This window comes from Polypterus senegalus, chromosome 5 (genome assembly GCF_016835505.1).
Source record: "Polypterus senegalus isolate Bchr_013 chromosome 5, ASM1683550v1, whole genome shotgun sequence".
Lineage (NCBI taxonomy): Eukaryota > Metazoa > Chordata > Cladistia > Polypteriformes > Polypteridae > Polypterus > Polypterus senegalus.
This window is the reverse complement of record NC_053158.1, coordinates 1,019,541-1,044,226: the sequence shown is the minus strand read 5'-3', so window position 1 is coordinate 1,044,226 and position 24,686 is coordinate 1,019,541. Positions and strand designations below refer to the sequence as shown.

Genomic DNA, 24,686 nt, shown 5'->3' with positions numbered 1-24,686 from the left:
AAGAAGTGCAATTACTAATCAAGAGTGCCAAAGCAAAATCTCACAGTCTAGATTTTAAAAAACACCAAATGTAGAGCACAAAATGTCAAAAGACAACCCAGATCTGCAGGGTGAGACCCTCAGAAGACCACCAAGTGTCGCACTTTGCCATCTTGTGTCCTTCTTCAGCATTACACTTGGTGCCACCTTGTGTTGATTTGAAGTATTACACCTAAAGCCGTTTGGTGTCCATTTCTAGCGTTGCTGTCCAAAGCTGAATGTGAAAGACGTGTAACTGCTGTGGTCCTCCTAAGGGGCAGTCAGCTCTGCTCTCATTGATAACGGTGGTCTTCTCCTGGAGACTTTCATCCCCACTCTGACGCTCCGTTCTTAATGTCTGCAGTTCTGATTTGTCCTTCTCTGCTTTTTCTTCCTTTTAGTAAGTCTGGTGGGAATTCCTCGTCAAGTTTAGGAGACATGGTTCCGAGTTCAAGGAAGTCGACTCCTCCGTCATCGGGTAAGTTGGACAAGTCGTGTGTGTGTGTGCAAAATCCGTCAGGGTCCTGAAGGGAGGCTCCTGCCCTTCCCGTGTCCTCACTGACTCAGCCTGTTCTTTGACTTTAAATGTTTTTATTCCAGATCAAGTGTGTCACTTGTGGCGCTGATCTCCATTAGTTGACTTTTAAAACCCGAGCCTGACCCCTGTAACACACACAGGCTCACTCTCGAAAGTCCACTTCATGAGGTCCACCCACCTAATAGCTGAAGTTGGGTTTCTGGGCTCATCACAGCGTCCATAAGTGCAGCTCTGGGACACGGGCCCTGACGCGAGGTGATGACATCAACATCGCGGTCCTCAGTCATTCCAGGACTTGTGTGGCATGCGGCTCACCCCACTGAAGACATCCACTCACCAGTGAATCCCCTTTGAAAATGAGAAGAGACCACTCAGTCCATCAGGCTGGGGATGTGGCTGATGGATTAACAAAGTTCTTCTTTCACTTTGGATATTAATGGTGGGATGTGATGGTGTCACAGTGTCACCTATACTTGATTAAGGATGGCAGGCTCAAGTGATTGTGCTTTGTGCCAGAATGGACCTGCTTGTGTTCATATTTCATTGCATTGCCCACTTGTGTCCATTTCTGAATTGCATGAAGCCCCTTTGTTCTCTCTTAGCATTGCTATTTTAATTATTGTACTTGGAAAGTCTTCATATCTGTTTTTAATATTGTACTTGAACTGCCCACTTGGTGCAAGTCCATCTTTAGTATTGTACATGGATCCCCCATGTGTCCATTTTTAGCATTGCATATGAACCCCTATGCCTAATTTTAATATTGTACTTGAGCCCCGTGTTCATTTTTAGCATTACCATTAATTGCCCCCAATTTTTATTTTTTATCATTGCACATGGAACCCCCTTGTGTCCATATTCAGCATTGCACTTGGACTCGCGTGTCTATTTTCAATATAGTTATTGAAGCTTTCCTTTTATGTATTTTTAACATTACACTTGAGCTCCCATTTCTATTTTAACAATGTATTCGGCCCTTGTATTAATTTAATGCTTTGCACTTGGTGCCCACTTGTGTCCATTTCTGGAATTGCATTTGAAGCCCCCTTTGTCCTCTCTTAGCATAGCAGGTGGAACTCTTCACTCCCCAAGTCTGTTTTTAGTATTGTATTTGCCTTCCCCCAAGTCCATTTTTAGCATTGCACTTGAACCCCCCTATGTCTAGTTTTAATATTGTACTTGAACCACCATGTTCATTTTTACCATTACACTTGGTACCCCCTTATTTTTATTTTATTGGGGGAATTAACATTGCACTTGAATTCCCACCATGTCTTTTTTTAATATTGTACTTGAACCACTGTGTTCATTTTTTGCATTACTGTAGGTGAAGCACCATTTTTTATTTTAGCATTACACAGGGAGCCCCCTAGTGTCCATATTTAGAATTGTACCCTGTTCTTAATTTTGTGACTGCACCCCTCCTTGTGTTCTTTTTTAGCATTACACTTGGTGCCCCCACCTCTATTTTTAACCCCATGTTCATATTTAGCATTGTGCTTGTTGCCCCCTTATGTCGCCTTCTGACATGGCACCCAGAGCCCAATTTGGTCCAGTTGATTTGATTGGCTGGTCACAGAGAATGTTGCTAATCAGCTGACCTTTGCCATTCAGGGGTTACTCTACGCCTATTGAGGGTGTGTGCCCCCATAGCAGCGCCCCCACTTGTGTGCCTTCAAGTCCAAAGATCTGTGGATTTTGGGGAGTTCCACCACAGCCATCAGACTGGCATCCATTGCTGGTGTTCCTCCTCTCTATCTCTCTTGACTGAAGTGGAAGTCGGTTGACGTGGTGGGCTGCCATTTTTGATCCACAATGAGAGACCCCGAGGTGTGTCTCTGCTCTGATCAGCCTCTTTACAGACCAATAAGCTTTACTTCTTTACCCTGAAAAATGATGGAAACTAAATGAAGACATCCATCAGAAAAATAAACAGTCAATGCGTTGAAGATCCTGCACGCTGAGTGTCCGAGCGGCTACTGGAGTTGAGGACAACGGCCAAGCATGGAAGTGAACTGACTTGGACTGTCAAGAAGCCTTCGGCCCAGTCGGACAATGAGGATCAATTCAGAAATGAGGAGACCTTCGCCTTCTGAGGTGTCGTACAAAGCCAAAGCTCCACCGACAAGAGACCAGATAATGGAGTGAGGTCATCGGTGTGACCCTGTAAAGACCACCACATGCATTACCAGATTATCCGAGATTGGATACATTTGGTTTTCATGTGCAGTGCTCTGTTGGGTGCCTGGCGTCGACCATTGCTTCATTTTTAGCCATATCCATTCTCCGGGACCTGCCTCATAACATTTTTAACTAAGTTCACTTTTGAGCCACTGAAGCCTCGAGCAGCCGTCCTCACTGGGGTCTTCAGAATCCTCCAAGGCGTCGATAAGATGGATCAGCAGAATTCACCGAATTGAAGAGTAAATCACAATGACACCTAGTGGAGACTAAAGAGAAGTGCATTGGAGGCTGAAGATGAGCAGAACCTTCAAGGAATTGTGGGAATGAAAGAGAAACAAACGAGTGAGCGACTCCTGGCACTGAACCTCACTAAGAAAGAGCAGGAGGAGAATTGGGGTCACCGGGGCTGTCAGCTAACTGAACAAGTCTGATGGACTGAAAGGTCTCCTCTCATGTGCCAGTCTCCTTATGGGCATCTGTCAAATGACTTGCTGGTTGATTTGTCTTTTCTCAGGGCTGCCTTCTTTGCTACAGCGTTGTGTTTGTTGTGCCAGTGTATATAGCGCCCCCATCTGTTCAGAGCCCTATAAATCCAGTCTTGCCCACATCTGATGCCCTGGTGACCCTCTTTAAATGACACCGCTCACTTGTACTGTCCTGTTACTAACTGAGACACGAGGTGGACCTCATAAAGTGGACACTTGGTGGGACAGTGCTGTGAAGAAGCCCACCGTGTGAAGCTCAGCTGCCCCTCAAAGTAAACGTTTACCTCTTCAATATGTCTTTGCCTGTGTTTAATTTTCCTATATTGAGGTTTGAAAATGCACTGCGCCTCCTTGTGGCAGTTTTCACTCCTGCACCGACTTTATTGTAAAGGAGCAGTCATGGTAGGAGTCCAGAAGTACTGAAGAAAGGCCAAGTTAGGAGCCAGATTAGAAGAATGTCCCCTTGTGGTGCCCAACATTCTCTCAAACTCTTGCTGTCTGGCACTGCCACCCTCTGTCTACTAGGTTGATCTCTAGCTTTGGCCAGACTTATCACCATGGCCGTGGCTCATTGTCCAGCTAAATGGTGACTGTTTTCATTACACTGAGACAGGCCTCTGACCATCCAAGTCATCAGGAGCCTTTCTGTCCCCATGTCCACAAAGGCCATGGTATAACCCCCACTTGTGCCCCTGCCCAGGCCTCAGACCAACACTGTTTGGAATTCCTGTATAGCCCCTCAGGTCTCATGGTGTCCACCACCCACAGCTGCTGATGTTGCAGGTGCCTGTTTGAAGTGAGTGGATGGTGGCCCCTGGAGGACGTGCTCATCTACCTACCTGGTCACTCCTAGGACTGGACGTGGGTGGCTGGTAACACTTTATATGCAGACTGGCAGTACTTCAGAGTATAGCCGGTAGCATGGCATACTGGAGAATGTGCTGGACATAAGGTCACCAGTTCAGTCACCACACCTGTCCCCAAATTGTTCGTCCCGAGCCTCATCATAAAAAGTATAACGAGAAGAGGACGAGAGCAGTGGTCACAAATGCCACCTGGGCTGTGCTGATTTTACAACAGGTGTGGACTACTGGATGCCCCTTTAAAAATAAAAAGGGCATGCTGCCATATCATATTGGGTGAGGCCTCAAAGGAATAGATGGGCCCCCTAGTGACCAACCAATTGATGTCCCACTTTGATTAGAATTCTCCAGAGCCCCTTGAAGTGGTGGGCACTATGAAAAGGCGCTATATAAAGCTGCTCCGGGACATTTCAAGTCACTTTGGGAGTGCAGAGCGTACTTAAAGAGAGGGACGCGTCCCTCCAGCTCATTTTAAGTTACAGTTTTCAGTTGTCACAGTCATAAAGGTGCTCGACTGGTGAAGCCTGGCACAAGGGGCGCTTTTTCTTTTACTTATTTAATTTGATTGTTTTGAGAGCAAAAGAAACTCACAAGACGCCTTAAGTGCCCTCATTTAGTGCTACCTGATAATTGTAGACCTGTTTGTCTGTGCCAAGCAATTGATATAGATGCCAGTGGCTTAGACGCTGAAGAAAGTGAAAGTCCGGCAAGCCACCGCTCACCTAAGGGCACTTTAAACAGTGTCACATCACCCATATCAAAAGAAAAGAGAATGGCCTTCTTTAAGAAGGTAAAGGTAACCCGCGACTGCTGCCCACCCGCCTGCTCGCCTGGCTGCTCCCCCGCCCGCTGCTCCCTGACCCCACGGCCCCTGGCGCTGGCCATCGGCGTCTCCTACCACTCAATAACATGCATGTCTTATTGTTCTGTCTTTATTCCATGCTGCTAATAGCTAAGCAGAAGCAGAAGTCGGTAAGTGGACGTGCGAGGGCGCCCCCTGCTGTCTGAGTGTCCAGCACTGTTTATGGGTGGGGTGTGGGGGGCTGGGGTTCAGGGTGTGGTGGCTGCAGAGTCCCAGAGTTCTGATTGTCACTTTAACTGGACTGTCACTCACTGGCCACCTCCTTAGTCTTGAAATGGGGACATTTTAGGGGGAGTTGGGATATCTCTTTGCTGGTAAAAATTTGAAAATCCTGCCAACTGAAGAGACTCCCCAATTGAGGCCCGTCGATTTGTATTTTATATAGCGCCCTGCATGGACTGAAACTGTATTGGCTCGGGGGTTTTATTTAAGAGTATTGGGGTGCGGGTTAGTCCAGTGACATCTAACTAGGTAGGCCATGGGGGTACTGAGCCAATCAGGCCTAAAGAGAATGGAGCTGATGGCGCCCCCTAGAGGACATTCAGACATACTGGAGTGTTCGCCCACCCTACCTGCCCCCAGTTTTTCTATTTCAGCAATTTTATCTCCAAGGTCTTATGGTCACTGCTGGGACTGGACACAGGTGGGCTAGTAACTGCCTATGGAGGGGGGCTGTTTGTGGTCCTAGTGATGCAAGATGTCACAAGCCTTTCTGTCCCCATGTCCCCAAAATTTGTGAATTGATACCTGCTTGTGTCATCTGAGTTGTGTCCCCTGTCCATGTAGACTGTGAAGTGCACAATCTCAGAGCGAAGACCCCCGAAGTTCCTATATAGCCCTTCAGGTCTCATTGTCCACCACCCACAGCTGCTGGCATTGGAGGTGCCTGTTTGAGGTCCTACTGATGAGAATGGCACTAATGGCACCCACTGCAGGATGTTGACAGTAATTGGGAGTTTTGTTGCACACCCGACACATCCCGGACCCCCCACTGCACCTCCACCACTTCCAAAGTTTTCTAAAATAGGGCCATGCTAAGAGATGCTGTTTCTATAGGACAGTGCCCTCTGCTGTGGTGTCTAGGAGTTTATATGCCAGCTATGCCCCTCGAAACAGAGTGTGGCCACTGAGAGTTGACCACAGCCTTAAGTCATACATACATACATACATTTGGAGTTTTTTGTTTTTCTGTCCACCCTGGCCATCGGACCTTACTCTTATTCTATGTTAATTAATGTTGACTTATGTTTATCTTTTATTGTGTCTTCTATTTTTCAATTCTTCATTTTGTAAAGCACTTTGAGCTACATTTTTGTATGAATATGTGCTATATAAATAAATGTTGATTGATTGATTGATTTTAGAATTGAGAAACAAGTGAGTGAATAAAACAAAGTGGAGAAAAAGAAGTAAAGACAAAGGCAGGTCAGGTGTGGTGGTCACCAATACCTAACAGGACTGACCTCTGGACACAGCAGTCTAGGCTGGCATGGGCACAGGGTCATGCCGAGAGAAGCTGTTATATACAGAAAATGCACCATTTCTCCCAGAAAGTTGTTGCAATGCACCATTTCTCCCAGAAAGTTGTTGCAATTCCAAATGTTTTGGTATCCACATGTTTATCTCCTTTATGTGCATTGGAACAACACAAAAAAACCGAGAAAAAAAGCCAAATCTGACATCATGTCGCACAGAACTCAAAAACCGGGCATTGGTACCCTCAACTTAATATTTGGTTGCACGCCCTTTGGTAAAAATAACTGAAATCAAGCGCTTCCTATAACCATCGGCCAGCTTGTGACGCCTCTCAACTGGAATGTCCAACCACTCTTCTTTTACAAACTGCTGAAGGTCTCTGAGATTTGAAGGGCGCCTTCTCCCAACAGCAATTCTGACATCTCTCCATAAGTGTTCAATCGGATTTCGATCCGGACTCATTGCTGCCCACTTCAGAACTCTCCAGCGTTTTCTGGGTGCTTTTCGAGGTATGTTTGAGGTCCGTTGTCCTGCTGGAACACCCATGACCTCTGATGCAGACCCAGCTTTCTGACATTGCGCCCCAATATCTTTTGGTAGTCTTCAGATTTCATGATGTCTTACACACAGTCCAGACATCCAGTGCCAGAGGCAGCAAAACATCTTCGACCCTCCACCATGTTTGACTGGAGGTATCGCGTTGTTCTTTTCTTCGTAGGCCTCATTGTGTTTTCTGTAAACAGTAGAATGATGAGCTTTACCAAGACGCTCTACTTTGGTCTCATCTGTCCACAAGACGTTCGCCCAGAAGGATTTTGGCGTCCTCAAGTACACGTTGGCAAACACCAGCCTGGCTTTTTTATGTTTCTGTGTCAGCAGTGGGGTCCTCCTGGCTCTCCTACCCTAGCGTTTCATTTCGTTCAGATGTCGCTGGATAGTTTGAGCTGACACTGTTGCACCCCGAGTCTGCAGAACATCTTGAATATGTTTTGAAGTTGATTGGGCTGTTTGTCCACCATTCAGACTATCCTTCGTTGCAGTCTTTTATCAGTTTTTCTTTTCCGTCCACGTCCAGTGAGATCAGCTACAGTGCCGTGTGTTGTGAACTTCTTGATTGTGTTGTGCACGGTGGACAGAGGAACACGAAGATCTCTGGAGATGGACTTGTAGCCTTGAGATTGTTGATATTTTTCCACACTTTTTGTTCACAAGTCCTCAGACAATTCTCTGCTCTTCTTTCTGTTCTCCAAGCTTACTTAGTGTGGCCCACTCGGACACACAACACCAAGGTTGAGTCAGCTTGTCTCCATTTTAACTGACTTCAGGTGTGACTGCTATCTTGCCAGCACAGGTGAGTTCAAACGAGCATCACATGCTTGAAATAAAACGATTTACCCACAATTTGGAAAAGGTGCCAATAGTTTTGTCCGGCCCATTTTTGGAGCTCTGTGTGACATGATGTCAGATTTGGCTTTTTTGTTCTCTGTTTTTTGTGTTGTTTCAGTGCACATTAAGGAAATCAACATGTGGATACCAAAACATTTGGAATTGCAACAGTTTTCTGAGAGAAATGGGGCATTTTCTGGGAAAATTTCAGGGGTGCCGATAATTTCCTGCTGCTGTACTAAGACACCAACATGAATAAAACTGATGTTCATGCCAGTTGTGCCCCCTGGTCAGAGTGTGGACACGGAGAGTTGACCGCAGCCTGGTGTCATGCATAGCTTAGAATTCAGAAACAAGCAATCCATGCAAACCAATGAAAACCAAAGTGTGGTGAGAGGAGAGTAACTGCCAAGACTGTCTCCACACTTAAAAGCTTCTCCCAGTCCATCCTCCTTAGACTTTGCCGCATTTCCTCAAAGTTGAACTTAACAATTTGAATCTTTGCATCCGCACTCTTAGAAAACACTGAGAACTGTTATTATATTACAGTCACGTGACCCTAGTGGTCCAATCACCTCTACACACTCAGTTCATCCTGATTATTACAGAATACTAAATCCAGACAGGCTTCACCCCGTGTTGGTTCTTTAACAGGCTGAGTTAACAAACAGTCACTGATTAAGTCTGCAAACTCCATTTGTAAGGCTTATCCCAGTTAACATTCAGGTAGTTCATTTCCCCCTGTAAACTTTCCTTTTTTAGTATTACTAACAAGATGTATGTTGAAATGACTATCTGAATTGGGTGGTCTATAACACAACCCTAAAATAAGAGCCCTTTCCTTAATGCTCTCCAGGTGAAGCCAGACGTTCTCACTAAGATGGGGCTCATCAAACAAATGAAGGGGACTTGCGTTTAAATTCTGTTTGACATAAACAGCAACCCCACCTCCTTTCTGTTTGTCTATCCCTCCTAAAATATGTGTACCCCTCTGTGTTCTACCCATCGCCATCTTTGTAATTTAGCCAGGTTTCCATTATTGCTAAATTATTGTAATTCTGCTCTGCTACATAAAACTCCAACTCACTTGTTTTATTTTTGATATTTCTAGCATTACAAAAAGCTCTGTTTATCGTGTTACTCATTTTATATTTAAAGGTCGGGTTAGAATTTACATTACTACACATTTTCATTTCTGCTCTATTGTTTGTTCCACCATGTTCAGATTTAAACCTGGCCTGTCCTAAACTCCCTGCCGCCCAATCCTCAGCCAGCCTACTCATACGCATCCCCGATACATTGGTGCCCATCCAGTTCTGATGTAACCCGTCACGGTGGAACAGGTATCATCTGTTCCAAAAGGAGTCCCAATGCTCTGTAATCCTGTACTCTTCTCCCCTGCACCAAAATCTGAGACACATTTTAAGTCTTCTAATCTCCTCAGTTTTACCTGGACTGGCGCATGGCACAGGCAGAACTTCAGTGAAGACCACCTTGTCAGTTCTCCTCCTCAGCCTGGCACCTAAGTCTTTAAATTTGGTTTGCAGAACTGATAGATAGATAGATAGATAGATATGAAAGGCACTATATAATAGATAGATAGATAGATAGATAGATAGGCACTATATAATAGATAGATAGATAGATAGATAGAGAAAGGCACTGTATAATAGATAGATAGATAGATAGATATGAAAGGCACTATATAATAGAAGATAGATAGATAGATAGATATATAATAGATAGATAGATAGAACTGTATAATAGATAGATAGATAGATATGAAAGGCACTATATAATAGATAGATAGATAGATAGATAGATAGATAGATGGATATGAAAGGCACTATATAATAGATAGATAGATATGATATGAAAGGAACTGTATAATAGATAGATAGATATGAAAGGCACTGTATAATAGATAGATAGATATGAAAGGCACTATATAATAGATAGATAGACAGATACTGTAGATAGATACTTTATAAATTCCCAAAATTCCCATACTCTAGCAGCAGCATACTGATAAAGAACAATATTAAATTAAAGAGTGATAACAATGCAGGTATAAGAGATAATAACTTTGTATAATATTAACGTTTACCCCTCTGGTGGAATTGAAGAGTCGCATAGTGTGGGGTCTCCTCAGTCTGTCAGTGGAGCAGGACGGTGACAGCAGTCTGTCGCTGAAGCTGCTCCTCTGTCTGGAGATGATCCTGTTCAGTGGATTCTCCATGATTGACAGGAGTCTGCTCAGTGCCCATCGCTCTGCCACGGATCTCAAACTGTCCAGCTCCATGCCTACAATAGAGCCTGCCTTCCTCACCAGTTTGTCCAGGCGTGAGGCGTCCCTTCTTTATGCTGCCTCCCAGCACACCACCGCGTAGAAGAGGGCGCTCACCATAACCCTCTGGTAGAACATCTGCAGCATCTTATTGCAGATGTTGAAAGATGCCAGCCATCTAAGGAAAAAAACTGCTAGACCCTAACTGCTAGACTACCCTTATGTATGTCATTTGTTCAAATATGGACAATGACCACTAGATCCACCCCCGCTCTGGCCAAGAGCCTATCCACCCTTCCAGGGAGGTCCCCTACATGTGCACCCAAAAGGCAACACACCATGCGAGACTCTCTCCTCCTAATGAATGAGTCCCCAACTATCAATGCCACTTTCTTTCTGGGTACTGGTTTTTGAGGTGGACCACCTCAGAATCTTCACAGACACCGTCCAGCTCTGCAAGGACGTGAAAACGGTTTGACACTTCCAGTTCTGGTGTTGATGCCCACAGGCAGTGTGTACCCTTTACCTTACATCTTGCAATTGTGACCCACCTATCTGGTCTGGAATCTCCTCCCATGCCACCTTGGGGGTGCACCCTATCTCTCTGAAGAACTCCTGTGCAATGTCCGCCAATTCTCTACTACAACACATAGCAGCTGACTCCTCCAGTTCAGTGACCCTGAGGTGCTGCAGACGTAGCCCTCATATTGAAGACTGCAGGCTCCTCCAAGCCATCTTCTAAAAAGTCCAACAGGACTTGCATTGCACAGAACTTGTTATGAAAATTTGACAAAGTTGAGCAGGGGTGCCTGCCTCTAATGTAACAATGCTAAAGACCACCAAAGGCAAAGACGCGTATATGGGATGTGAGTGCAAATGGCAGAAAGTGTCAAAAGTGCAACCCCTCAACTGCCATGGTGACCATAAGCCAATACAGCCTGTTTTCATGATGGGGCGCTATATGACATGAAGATTGACAGCCTGCTAACCTAACATCTGTAGCTGTCCCTCGGAGACGGAGGACACAATATAAAATGAGGAGTTTTTTTACTGACCCTCCCAAGGGTGTCTGGTTCGGTCACTCCGTGATTACCTGAGAGCTCTGTGGGAGTGCGCAGACAGTGCTGGATTCGAGACGCTGGCGGCACCTCAAGGCGAGGCGGCTCTGTTTATGGGTCGACTTCAATGTGTTGTGCTATCTTTGTGGACCTGCGTGTGTATTCTGTGCTTGTGCTTACTTTTTGCTTTTTTTTGTGTTGTCTTCATTTCACTGGAATTTAAAGAGTCCCAACATGGCTGGCCTGCTCCTTGCTGGGGAACTTAGAACCAGTCAGACGTTGGCATTTAGTCATCAAAAATGCAATTTGCTGTTGGCATCTGACTCTTTATTCTAAAATTCAAATGCTAAACACTGCTCAAAGGATTTGTCACCGCCTAATGCTGGCCCATCAGCCAAAGCTGTTTGTTAGGAAGGTTGGCCAAAAGTCACTGCCACTTTCTCTGAGTAAAATCATTATCTACCAAAAAAGCAAAGAACCATCCAAGCTGAACGTGTGTGGTAACACCGGCCTGTTGGGCACAAGTGTTTGACAGTCAAGAAAGAGTTTTGGCCAAAATAACTGTAGTGTGACAATTTTAGTTGTGGTTCACATCCTGAAGTCTTTGTGTGTCACAACTGAGAAAAACAAATTACAACTACACAAGAAACGCAATTGTAGTGCCTCCTCTAGACCGACTTCATCATAGGAACTGTTGGCATAGTCGGCAGGATCTTCTCATAACCGCGTGCTTCTCTTGCCCTTTAACATTCAAACCCAAATTGCAGTCTCCACTCTATAACTGGCCCGCCTGACACTTTTAACATATATTGTGGTGGCACCGCTCCCTGAGGCTCTACATACAGGTGACAGACCACATAACTAAATGCTCCAATACAAAATGAATATAATTCAAATTATAGTCATGACATTCAAGAAGGCCAATCATACAAAATAAAATTTGAAAGCCTGCTCTGCCACACCCTATCCCTGTCACCTGTCATTAGGTCACTGACAGTTGCTAATTCAGTACTGTCCCTATATGACACTTTTATGTTATCACCAAAGTGAGCTTTTCTGGATTCCATTGCTCCTCATGTTGACAAGTGAATGTCTTCCATTGGCAAAAGCACCAAACCTCAACCTCCAAGTGATGAATCTTCACCAATCAGCCATTCAACATTCACAGTTTCCATTCCTGGCACAACTGGCAGTGACCTTTGGCCAGCTGAACTCCTTCCACATTATTAGACAGGTGGACGATACCCATCAGGTGAAGGAGCAGGCACAGGACGTTGTTCTATGTTGGGCACTCGGTTTTGTTTTTTATTGCCCAGCGGATGCCAGTGTTGTCGATCCTAACCATTGTTTCTGTCCCCCTACAGACTGAACACATTCCTCCTTATGATGTTGTGCCTTCAATGCGCCCTGTGGTTCTGGTGGGGCCTTCACTGAAAGGGTACGAGGTAAGCCAGAGAGTGGAAGAAGGCCGGTGGCCATTGGTTTGAGAATACATGGGAGGGTAAAACTCAGCAGGAGTTAGGGGGCTTCCACTCATTTGGTTTGAGCCCCAATTGAAACACCAGTGGCTGTCCAAGTCATGCAGTGCCAGCCCAGAGTGTCACCTTGAGGTCTGCTTGTGGCCTTCCTGTCTTACAGTCTTGCCCAGAGGAGGCTACACACCTTCAGGACATCTTCAGGCCCTTCACTTTCTACACATTGGGTGATGTTGAGGCCTGGTGATAAAATCTTTTAAATTCCCACATCAAGCAACATGCAGAATGACAAACCAAAATCTAGATGTTAGAGAGTGTTGTGAATTTATTAAAAATTAAAAAAGAAAACTGAAATCTCACATTGGCCCAAATATTGCTTTTTCAAAGCCCCTTTGTTGGCCATTCCAGCCAGGAGTCTTCTTGGGTTTGACCCCACAAAGTTCATTTTCTTCTCTGCAGATCCTCTCAAGCTCTGTCAGGTGGGATGGAGAACATCAGCTGACAGTAATATGTCCGGTCTCTCCAGAGATGTTCAGTTGGACTCAAGGCCGGCCTCTGGCAGAGCCACTCAAGGACATTCACAAGTTGTCCTGTTGGAAGGTGGACCTTCTGAGGTCTGCGGTCCAGAGCACTCTAGATGAGGATTTCATTAGGAACATCTCTGTACTTTGCTTCATGCAGATTTCTCTTGACAACTCTCTCTTATGTCCCATCCCTACCTCAACCCTAATCTTAAAGTATTTATTTATAAATCCATCTAAGGAAAAAACTGCTAGACCCTAACTGCTAGACTACCCTTATGTATGTCATTTGTTCAAATATGGACAATGACCACTAGATCCACCCCCGCTCTGGCCAAGAGCCTATCCACCCTTCCAGGGAGGTCCCCTACATGTGCACCCAAAAGGCAACACACCATGCGAGACTCTCTCCTCCTAATGAATGAGTCCCCAACTATCAATGCCACTTTCTTTCTGGGTACTGGTTTTTGAGGTGGACCACCTCAGAATCTTCACAGACACCGTCCAGCTCTGCAAGGACGTGAAAACGGTTTGACACTTCCAGTTCTGGTGTTGATGCCCACAGGCAGTGTGTACCCTTTACCTTACATCTTGCAATTGTGACCCACCTATCTGGTCTGGAATCTCCTCCCATGCCACCTTGGAGGTGGATGGTGCACACTATCTCTGAAGAACTCCTGTGCAATGTCCGCCAATTCTCTACTACAACACATAGCAGCTGACTCCTCCAGTTCAGTGACCCTGAGGTGCTGCAGGCGTAGCCCTCATATTGAAGACTGCAGGCTCCTCCAAACCATCTTCTAAAAAGTCCAACAAGACTTGCATTGCACAGAACTTGTTATGAAAATTTGACAAAGTTGAGCAGGGGTGAGAAACCTGCCTCTAATGTAACAATGCTAAAGACCACCAAAGGCAAAGACGCGTATATGGGATGTGAGTGCAAATGGCAGAAAGTGTCAAAAGTGCAACCCCTCAACTGCCATGGTGACCATAAGCCAATACAGCCTGTTTTCATGATGGGGCGCTATATGACATGAAGATTGACAGCCTGCTAACCTAACATCTGTAGCTGTCCCTCGGAGACGGAGGACACAATATAAAATGAGGAGTTTTTTTACTGACCCTCCCAAGGGTGTCTGGTTCGGTCACTCCGTGATTACCTGAGAGCTCTGTGGGAGTGCGCAGACAGTGCTGGATTCGAGACGCATGGCGGCACCTCAAGGCGAGGCGGCTCTGTTTATATGGGTCGACTTCAATGGTGTTGTGCTGTCTTTGTGGACCTGTGTGTGTATTCTGTGCTTGTGCTTACTTTTTGCTTTTTGTGTTGTCTTCATTTCACTGGAATTTAAAGAGTCCCAACACGGCTGGCCTGCTCCTTGCTGGGGAACTTAGAACCAGTCAGACGTTGGCATTTAGTCATCAACAATGCAATTTGCTGTTGGCATCTGACTCTTCATTCTAAAATTCAAATGCTAAACACTGCTCAAAGGATTTGTCACCGCCTAATGCTGGCCCATAAGCCAAAGCTGTTTGTTAGGAAGGTTGGTCAAAAGTCACTGCCACTTTCTCTGAGTAAAATCATTATCTACCAAAAAGCAAAGAACCATCCAAGCTGAACGTGTGTGGTAACACCAGCCTGTTGGGCACAAGTGTTTGACAGTCAAGAAAGAGTTTTGGCCAAAATAACTGTAGTGTGACAATTTTAGTTGTGGTTCACATCCTGAAGTCTTTGTGTGTCACAACTGAGAAAAACAAATTACAACTACACAAGAAACACAATTGTAGTGCCTCCTCTAGACCGACTTCATCATAGGAACTGTTGGCATAGTCGGCAGGATCTCCTCATAACAGCGTGCCTCTCTTGCCCTTTAATATTCAAACCCAAATTGTAGTCTCCACTCTATAACTGGCCGCCTGACACTTTTAAAACCCCTTATCAAGCGGGGTCATTTTTGCTAAATCGCTTGTAATTCGACCTCTCCAAATTAGAATCATTGCTGTTATTGAACTATCTGGAGTATAAACACATGTTTGGTCTCTTTGTAAAGGTAACATTCTCTAGTTTCACCCTTAGTAGTCAGAATCACTGTAGGTGTGACTGATCAAAAGTTATGCACATTAGAACTCACAAAAAACGAATTTTTTGTTCTCGCCTAAGTTTTTTATGAAAATAAAGGAAAATAAAGCTGCAGTAGGTAGGTGGGGACAGAAACACACTATGTACCAACAGAATAACTTGTTGACTACTCACATTTCAAATTTGAAAAGAATACCTGTAAAAATGACATTTTTACACCAGTTTTTATGTGGGCATGCCCAGGGCTTTTTAGAGGGACCATTATCCACATTTTGGAACGTATGGAAAAGTGTAATAACTTTTGAATGCTTCAACCCACAGATATCAATGAGGGCTCTACTGAAAGCTTACACCTAAAGGAATCTATATCTACACACAGTGTCACTCTATTAGTTATAAAAATAATAAAAACAATAAAAATACACATTTCTATGTAAAAATAGTCAATACAAGTCTTATGGGCCAAAAATATATATATATTTTTATTTTTACTTTTTTTATAAAATGCACACAAACTATATACATTTCTTTTACAAACTGTTACAACACAGCTCAGCGTTTTCCATGTGCCACTTGATGGCAGCAATCACTAGCAGCAGAAAGCACAAGGCGTGGCACATGTGCTCTCTGCCATTAGACGCGTCTCCTGGGCGATTGATACTTTCACGCGTACATGCATCTATTATTTAATCGAGTGTATTTACGTTTATCTGTACTTTTATTCATATTTAAAATGCTACACAACTTGGCGAAATCACAATAAACAACCACGCACCAAGTCTGCAGACTGGCACAAATGCCACCTTCACGCAGCTCGATCGTTTGTTTACAAGTTAGTATGGCAAGTTACATATCAAAATGCTCGGCTGCTCATTGGCTGTAAGTTTTGAGTGTCACTCACAGTGTCCAATCAAACTGGTAGATTCTACCAGGGTTTGGAGTTGTATGTCATCGTTCAGCTGTCTGTGACACTCGTTGGCTATACGAGGTGCCAGTCAACCCCAGACCCGTCGTAATTGGCCAACTTAGGTGTCAATCAGAAGCTAACACTTCCGTGTAACATGCGTAGCATGGTTATCGCCGACAGAAACAAATTACGTCTGATATGATCAATAGAAATGAAAAAAATTACGTAGTAGTCTCAAGTTATGAAACGTTTTCTGGAGTTTTGTCCCTTTGAGGATATATCGTGTGTTTTGGACCTAATCGTTTTACTGGATTATATTCGCTGGAGCCTTACGGACAGAATGGGATCAATACTGCTCGGAAATATTGATGTTTGACTTGCAGGGGGTCTTCAAAGGTAGGGAAAGTCAACTCTTAAAAGTATGTACTTCTCTGTAAAAAGGCTTTAGTGTCAGTGCTGTGGTTGTTGTGTGTCAAAATGGTTTATATCATCGGAAAGACGAGACTTTGAAGTTTCATTTGATGGGTAGTATGTCGAGATGCATGGCAGATGGGCATGCACACATGGCTGTAATGTCGTCAAACGCTGTTATGTCCGGGACCGATGCGTAATGCGCGTTAAGGGGTTTAACATATATTGTGGTGACACGCTCCCTGAGGCTCTACATACAGGTGACAGACCACATAACTAAATGCTCCAATACAAAATGAATATAATTCAAATTATAGTCATGACATTCAAGAAGGCCAATCATACAAAATATAATTTGAAAGCCTGCTCTGCCACACCCTATCCCTGTCACCTGTCATTAGGTCACTGACAGTTGCTAATTCAGTACTGTCCCTATATGACACTTTTATGTTATCACCAAAGTGAGCTTTTCTGGATTCCATTGCTCCTCATGTTGACAAGTGAATGTCTTCCATTGGCAAAAGCACCAAACCTCAACCTCCAAGTGATGAATCTTCACCAATCAGCCATTCAACATTCACAGTTTCCATTCCTGGCACAACTGGCAGTGACTTTTGGCCAGCTGAACTCCTTCCACATTATTAGACAGGTGGACGATACCCATCAGGTGAAGGAGCAGGCACAGGACGTTGTTCTATGTTGGGCACTCGGTTTTGTTTTTTATTGCCCAGCGGATGCCAGTGTTGTCGATCCTAACCATTTTTCTGTCCCCTACAGACTGAACACATTCCTCCTTATGATGTTGTGCCTTCAATGCGCCCTGTGGTTCTGGTGGGGCCTTCACTGAAAGGGTATGAGGTAGGCCAGAGAGTGGAAGAAGGCCGGTGGCCATTGGTTTGAGAATACCTGGGAGGGTAAAACTCAGTAGGAGTTAGGGGCTTCCACTCCTTTGGTTTGAACCCCAATTGAAACACCAGTGGCTGTCCAAGTCATGCAGTGCCAGCCCAGAGTGTCACCTTGAGGTCTGCTTGTGGCCTTCCTGTCTTACAGTCTTGCCCAGAGGAGGCTACACACCTTCAGGACATCTTCAGGCCCTTCACTTTCTACACATTGGGTGATGTTGAGGCCTGGTGATAAAATCTTTTAAATTCCCACATCAAGCAACATGCAGAATGACAAACCAAAATCTAGATGTTAGAGAGTGTTGTGAATTTATTAAAAATTAAAAAAGAAAACTGAAATCTCACATTGGCCCAAATATTGCTTTTTCAAAGCCCCTTTGTTGGCCATTCCAGCCAGGAGTCTTCTTGGGTTTGACCCCACAAAGTTCATTTTCTTCTCTGCAGATCCTCTCAAGCTCTGTCAGGTGGGATGGAGAACATCAGCTGACAGTAATATGTCCGGTCTCTCCAGAGATGTTCAGTTGGACTCAAGGCCGGCCTCTGGCAGAGCCACTCAAGGACATTCACAAGTTGTCCTGTTGGAAGGTGGACCTTCTGAGGTCTGCGGTCCAGAGCACTCTAGATGAGGATTTCATTAGGAACATCTCTGTACTTTGCTTCATGCAGATTTCTCTTGACAACTCTCTCTTATGTCCCATCCCTACCTCAACCCTAATCTTAAAGTATTTATTTATAAGCCCCAATCTTAATTAATATATTAGGTCCTGATGTTAAAACTTGTTCTTGGGGCCTTTGTTTTTAAACCGTATTTTTTTTTATTTTATAGTGCATTATTTTAACTATTTATAAACACTTTTTAACCCTAATTTTAATGTTTTTTTGAGGTTTATGTTTAGTATTTATTTAGTATTATTTTATTATATATTTATTTCCATTTTAGGCAGTTTTTAGTTTGACTACTAGGGGGTATTCTTTTTGAACCCTCTATTAAAATCGAGAAGTGACTGCAGAAATGATGAAATTTGATAGGATGACATTAATACTTCTAGGTAAGCAATGTTTAGACAACTGGAAGTGGGTTTAAAGTGTTTTATTGATGTAATGGTATTTGTTAACATATACAGTGGGTGTAGAAAAGAATCCCCCTTTGAAATATTCCCATTTTTTTTGCTTTACCGCCTTAAATAAAAACACACAAACTAATATTTCTTCCCAGCTTTACTTACTCAGTGCCACCTCTAACATCCAAGTGAAAAATATCACAGCTACAGTTCAGGAAAACGATAAAAAAATCAAAAACAAGAAATATTGAGATTAATAAAGGACCCCCCCCATGTCACTGTCATTTTGTTGACCCCCCCTTTTGCTTTAATGACAGTCTGTTGATTCTTCTATCAGCTTGGCACTCCTAGACTGTGTAATATTTGCCCCTCACTCTTCTACAGTTTAACTGTTCAAGTTCGGTCACATTGGCTGGTGAGCGTTGGTGGTCTGCTATCTTCAGATCTTTCCACAGATTTTCACTGTGATTTAAGCTCTGTGCTCTGACTGGCCACACCAGGACATTCACTTTTTTCTCCTTTAGCCACTGGGTGCTCAATTTCACTGTGTCCTTCAGGTCGTTGTCGTGTTGAAAGGTGAACATTCTGCCCATCTTCACCTTTCTGGCAGAGGGTAGCAGGTTTTCCTCCTGAACTTGATGGTATTTTGCCCCATCCGTTTTTCCTTCTACCCTAACGAGAGCCCCAGGCCCCCCACAACAGGATGCTGCCCCCTCCATGTTTTACTGTAGGTGTGGTGTGTTGTGGATGGTGAGCTGCATTGGTGGATCCTTTGGTATTGAGGCCAAATAGTTTGATTTTGGTCTCATCATTGGGATGGTTTGCAGCTGAGTGTGAAGCAGCGTGGATGAAGATCAGCACTCTTAAATTCAAGGCCATGGTCCTCCGTAGGAGAAAGGTGGGCTCTCCTCTCCGAGTGGGAGGTGAGTAATGGCCTCAAGAGGAGGAGCTTAAATATCTAAGGGTCTTGGTCTTGACAAGGAATGGTGAGATCAATAGACAGATTGGGGCGGCGAGTGCAGTTATGCTGTCGTTATACTGACCTCCATCGGTGAAGAAGGAGCCGACTCAGAAGGTGAAGCTCTCGATTTACCAGTCAATCTACGTCTCTACTCTCACCCATGAGCTTTGAGTAATGACCGAAAGAATGAGATCCCGGGTACAAGCGGCCAAAATGAGTTTCTTCTGCAAGGTGGAGATCGAGTGAGAAGTATGGATATCTAGGAGAGGCTCGGAGTAGAAACGCTGACCATCCGCATCGAGATGTGCCAACTGAGGTGGTCAGAGCATCTGATTTGGATGCTAATGGACTCCTCCTTGTGAAGGTGTTACAGACACGGCCATCTGGGTGGAGACCCTGGGGAAGACCCAGGGCCTGCTGATAATTCCTTGGAATCCCATAATATGAGTCAACAGGTGTCACTGGGAAAAAGGACTGAGATCGCCCCATGGCCCTGTCTGGGATAGGTGGTGTAAAATGAGACAAGGTGAGACATTACATCCTTGTGGTCCTTGAGGACTTTCTAAATTCTAAACAGTGGCAAGTTTTTATTCTTGAGTGCCCTCTTAGAGTGTATTGTGGAGGGCACCTGATGGATGATTACTTTGTGGAGGTCTGTCTCAGAGTGTAATGGAAAATGACGCTCCATACCACACCATACCACTTACTAAGTCCACATAGTCCTGAGCAGAGCCTAAACCAGCAGGCATGGGGCACAAGGCACAGCCAATTGTCCATCACGGGGTGGCACCTTCTATAGACCGTTTCAGAAGAGCTCTGCCTCCGGCTAACCAAGCATTCCTTGTCTATTGCAGGTGACAGACATGATGCAGAAGGCCCTGTTTGACTTTTTGAAACACAAGTTTGAAGGACGGTAAGTTGCTGTCATCTTCTTCTGACAACAAAAGTGTCACAAGGACAATTGGGGGGGACAAACTGGAAATCTAACTGAGCTGATTGGCATTCTGGGTAAATGGTAGGCTGTAATATTTGCTGTTTGGCGTACTGTCACAATCTGGGACTGCGTGGGCCACTCACACTTCAGCAGATTAGCAACTACAGGTTTGTGACTCGGCCAGCAGGGGGCACTCACCCAGGGCAAACACTGTTTGTGTGCTGTCCATCCCGTCCCTTATTCTGTACCGTTTTAATGTCTCCAACTCCAGTGTCCCAAAGTTTACCGATAACCTGCTAAATCCAAGGATTCATTCTGAATGTTGCATCTAGTGACAGGGTGGCGCTTTGCCTTTTAAAGCCACCTTATGGGTACAGAGGGTGTGACAGACCACCAAACTGGCATAGGAAGGTTATGCTACTTATAGCACTATAGCTTTTCTTATCCGGCAGCTCCTCTAAGTTGATTGCAGGTTTTCTGCACCACCTGTGCCAGTCTGCTCTGGCAGCACCTACAGGGCAGGGTCCTTCTCTCTACCTGTCACTGTCAGGACAGTCTCAAGACCAGAAGGTGACCTGGAAAGCCCACCTGAATCACATGTGGCTATCCAAAGACCTTTAAGGGCTCAACTGGCATTGTGGGTGAAGTGCTGCTGTCATTCCAAACATGGAGAGCAACATAACATCTTGTTCTTGTCTCATTCTCCAGGATATCCATCACACGGGTGACAGCCGACATCTCGCTTGCCAAACGTTCTGTTTTAAACAATCCGAGCAAGCACGCCATCATCGAGCGCTCCAACACCAAGTCCAGTTTAGGTGAGTAACAGCGATGACTCCATTTCAAGGTGGTCTTAACACATGAAAGGTTGGGTGCTGCTCTGTGGTGTGCTTGGGGGGGCTGACCTCTGCACTACTCAGCGCCCCCTTGTGACAGTCTTCACCACTGTTTGCATTTCTCACATTTTGTTACCTTAATAAACCTAATTTACAGCACAATAACGTTGGGTCCTGAGTCACTGGCACCGTATTAGCGGGTGTCCATTCTCGTGACTTTCTGTGTGTAATTCGACTTCAACGGATGGCGCCGAGGAGGGAAAGTGTTCAAGGTGAAATGAAGAATGAAGACTTTATGGCACCACCACCCTGTGTCAGTCCTCCATGCGGCGCCTTCAGAGAGTAACGGCCACAAATCGTTTGGAGGTCTGCCTGTATGTGTCGGTTTAGTCCCCATCACTAACCGAGTAACACGATAACCTGGGCGCTACATGAGACTCCCCTATCACGAGAATTAAACGTTAAGGAGCTGACCGTGCCCTGCATGACAAGGGCACCACGGGCAACCTTCTGAGCCTGAAAACATTGACTCAGACGCAGTTTATCCGTGAAATATTCAATAAAATGCATTAAATTAACAAAACTGTCTATACTGTACTCACATAATGACACATGTACGGTGGATTCAGAAAGTCTCTGGACCCCTTCACTTCCTGCACATTTTACTGGGCACTACGTTCATTTCAAATCTTTACAATTTGCTGTCTATGCCCATCAATCTACACTCAATAACCCATAATGACAAAGTGAAGACTTGTTGTCAGAAAGGTTTGGAAATTTATTACTAATCAAAAACTGAAGTCCCTCATTCATAGGAGTGTTCGGACCCTCCATTCACTACTTTGTAGAAGCCCCTTTGGCAGCAAGTCCATCTGTAAATCACTGCAGTGAGATCTCTCAAGCTTTGCACACCTGGATTTGGGCAGTTTCTCCCATTCTTCCTGGCAGATTATAAATTAACTTCATCCATCCATCCATCCATTATCCAACCCGCTATATCCTAACTACAGGGTCACGGGGGTCTGCTAGAGCCAATCCCAGCCAACACAGGGCACAAGGCAGGAAAAAACCCCGGGCAGGGTGTCAGCCCACCGCAGATAAATTAACTTTATTATTATTATTATTATTATTATTATTATTGGGCGGCATGGTGGCACAGTGGGTAGCGCTGCTGCCTCACAGTTAGGAGACCTGGGTTCACTTCCCGGGTCCTCCCTGCGTGGAGATTGCATGTTCTCCCCGTGTCTGCGTGGGTTTCCTCCCACAGTCCAAAGACATGCCGGTTAGGTGGATTGGCGATTCTAACTTGGCCCGTGTGTGTGTGCTTGGCGTGTGTGTGTGTTTGTGTGTGTCCTGCGGTGGGTTGGCACCCTGCCCAGGATTGGTTCCTGCCTTGTGCCCTGTGTTGGCTGGGATTGGCTCCGGCAGATCCCCGTGATCCTGTATTTGGATTCAGCGGGTTGGAAAATGGATGGATGGATGGATATTATTATTATTATTATTATTATTATTATTATTATCACCATTGTTCATTTTTTTGGATCTAACAGCTGATGTGACGATAATAATAATACATTTTATTTTTATAGCACCATTCGCATACTCCTCCCAAGCTCTGTTAGATTGGATGGTAAGCATCTGGAAGCTGCCATCTTAAGGCCTCCCCCTTAGGAGGTTTAAGTCTGGGCTTTGGCTGGCCGCTTGAGGACCCTCAGAGACTTGTCCCACAGCCACTCCAGTATTGTCCTGTCTGTATATTTTGGGTCATCGTACTGTCACCCCAGTCGGAGGTGTTGTACGCTCTGTTGCAGGGTCTCTTCAAGGACCTCTCTGTATCTGGCTGCATTCGTCCTTTTCTCCATTGTGACCCCTGTCCACATACCACCATACTTCACTGTAGTGTTGGCATCAGGCAGGTGAGGAGCAGTGCCTGGTCTTCACCAGATGTAGAGCTTTTATGTTTGTCTCCTCAGACCAGAGAATCTTTTTCTCTCCTGCTGCAATGTTGTTTGTCGGACCCCAAGAGGGAGTTGGCCCCTCAACCATGAATGCCAGGTTAATGGTTGCCCATCTGAGAGGTTCTCTCATCTCATCAGGGGACTTGTGAAGCTCTGTTAGAGTGACTTTTGGTTTTTGGTCACCTCCTTGCCTGGTTAGTGAGATTGGCCAGTCGGCTAACATTACAAAGAGCCCTGGTGGTCCCAGATGTCTTGCACTTCACAATTCTAGAGGCTCTTATACTTGTGGAAGGGAACATCCCCAGGCTTTAGAAACAGTTTGACACCCATTGCCCTGATCTGTGCCTCCCCACAGTTTGGCCATGGAGGTTGTGAACGCTGGCCCCGGCACAGACAGACGGACACCATTGTTTCACCACACACCATTTTATTACACAAATATTATTTACAAAATGGCTCACGTGCACCCCCAGTGCCTTCTCGCACCGAGTTCCCCAAAGTCCAGGCCCACAGTCTTTTGTGCCTTCCTGGCCGCCTCCAGTCCTTCCTCTTGCTCAGTCCACTTCCACCCGACTTCCACACCATGACTGGAGGGAGGCGGCCCCTTAAATAATGCCCCGGATGAGCCCCAGGTGCTTCCGCCATCTGTTCCTTGGCCACGCCCCAGCGTGGCGGAAGTGTCGGCTGCCTTCCTGGCAGCTCTCCGGGCGCCACATAAAGTCTTCCCCCCGGCACTTCCTGGTGTGGCGGAAGTGTCGGGCTCCCGGGATAATTAGGCACTGGGGCGCCGCCTGGCGGTGGCCACGGGTCCCTGCAGGGCTGGGCTTCCATGCCCTGTACCCGAGGCCCCTGCCTAACCAGGACGGACGCCCACTCTGTCTGGAGGAGGCACTCGCCCTCCTCACGTCCTCCAAGGTGTCCCGGCCGGGCTCCAGCCCCAGCCGCGGACCGTACGGGATAAACCGGCATCGGGCGCCGCCTGGCGGTGACCCCGGGCCCCTACAGGGAAGGGCTTCCATGCCCTCAACCCGTGGCCCCCAACAGAACCAGGACGGACGCCCTGGGTCTGGAGGAGGCACAAGCCCTCCTCACGTCCTCCTGGGCGTCCCGGCCGGGCTCCAGCCCCGGCCGGGGGCCACAAGGTCTACAGAGTTCCTTGGACTTCATGGCTTGGTTTGCGTTCTGACATGAAGGTTGAATGGTGAGAATTTCTCTATGCAGATCTAAATGATGTGCCGTCAATTCAGTTTGGCACCGGTGGGCTCCAGTTAAAAGTTCTAGAAGCATCTCAACACCAGAGCACAATGTGGAGTGCTACAGCAAAGTTCTAGGAGTGAGAGCATTTTAATAAATTTACAAACCTTTTTTGCAAACAAGTTTTCACTTTGTCAGGATGGAGTGCACGTCGATGGACAAAGGGTCTCCATTTCATATTAAATCTACGACACAATAAAGTGTGCAGAAGAATGACGACTTTGTGAATGCA

At 45.6% G+C, this 24,686-nt stretch overlaps 1 protein-coding gene across 4 annotated transcripts in view; it reads left to right on the top strand.

The window, feature by feature from the left end:
• The window catches only part of LOC120530097 (voltage-dependent L-type calcium channel subunit beta-2-like), a 250,777-nt gene that overhangs the window by 199,598 nt on the left and 26,493 nt on the right, over positions 1-24,686 (top strand). For 3 of the 4 annotated variants that reach the window (XM_039754262.1, XM_039754265.1, XM_039754263.1), the window contains 5 exons: positions 420-496; positions 4,745-4,878; positions 12,522-12,602; positions 20,327-20,385; positions 21,115-21,224. In XM_039754262.1, coding sequence (XP_039610196.1) covers positions 420-496; positions 4,745-4,878; positions 12,522-12,602; positions 20,327-20,385; positions 21,115-21,224 — 461 coding nt within the window. Of the gene's footprint in view, positions 1-419; positions 497-4,744; positions 4,879-5,040; positions 5,061-12,521; positions 12,603-20,326; positions 20,386-21,114; positions 21,225-24,686 lie in introns of all 4 variants that reach the window. The other variant, XM_039754264.1, reaches the window with a different exon arrangement.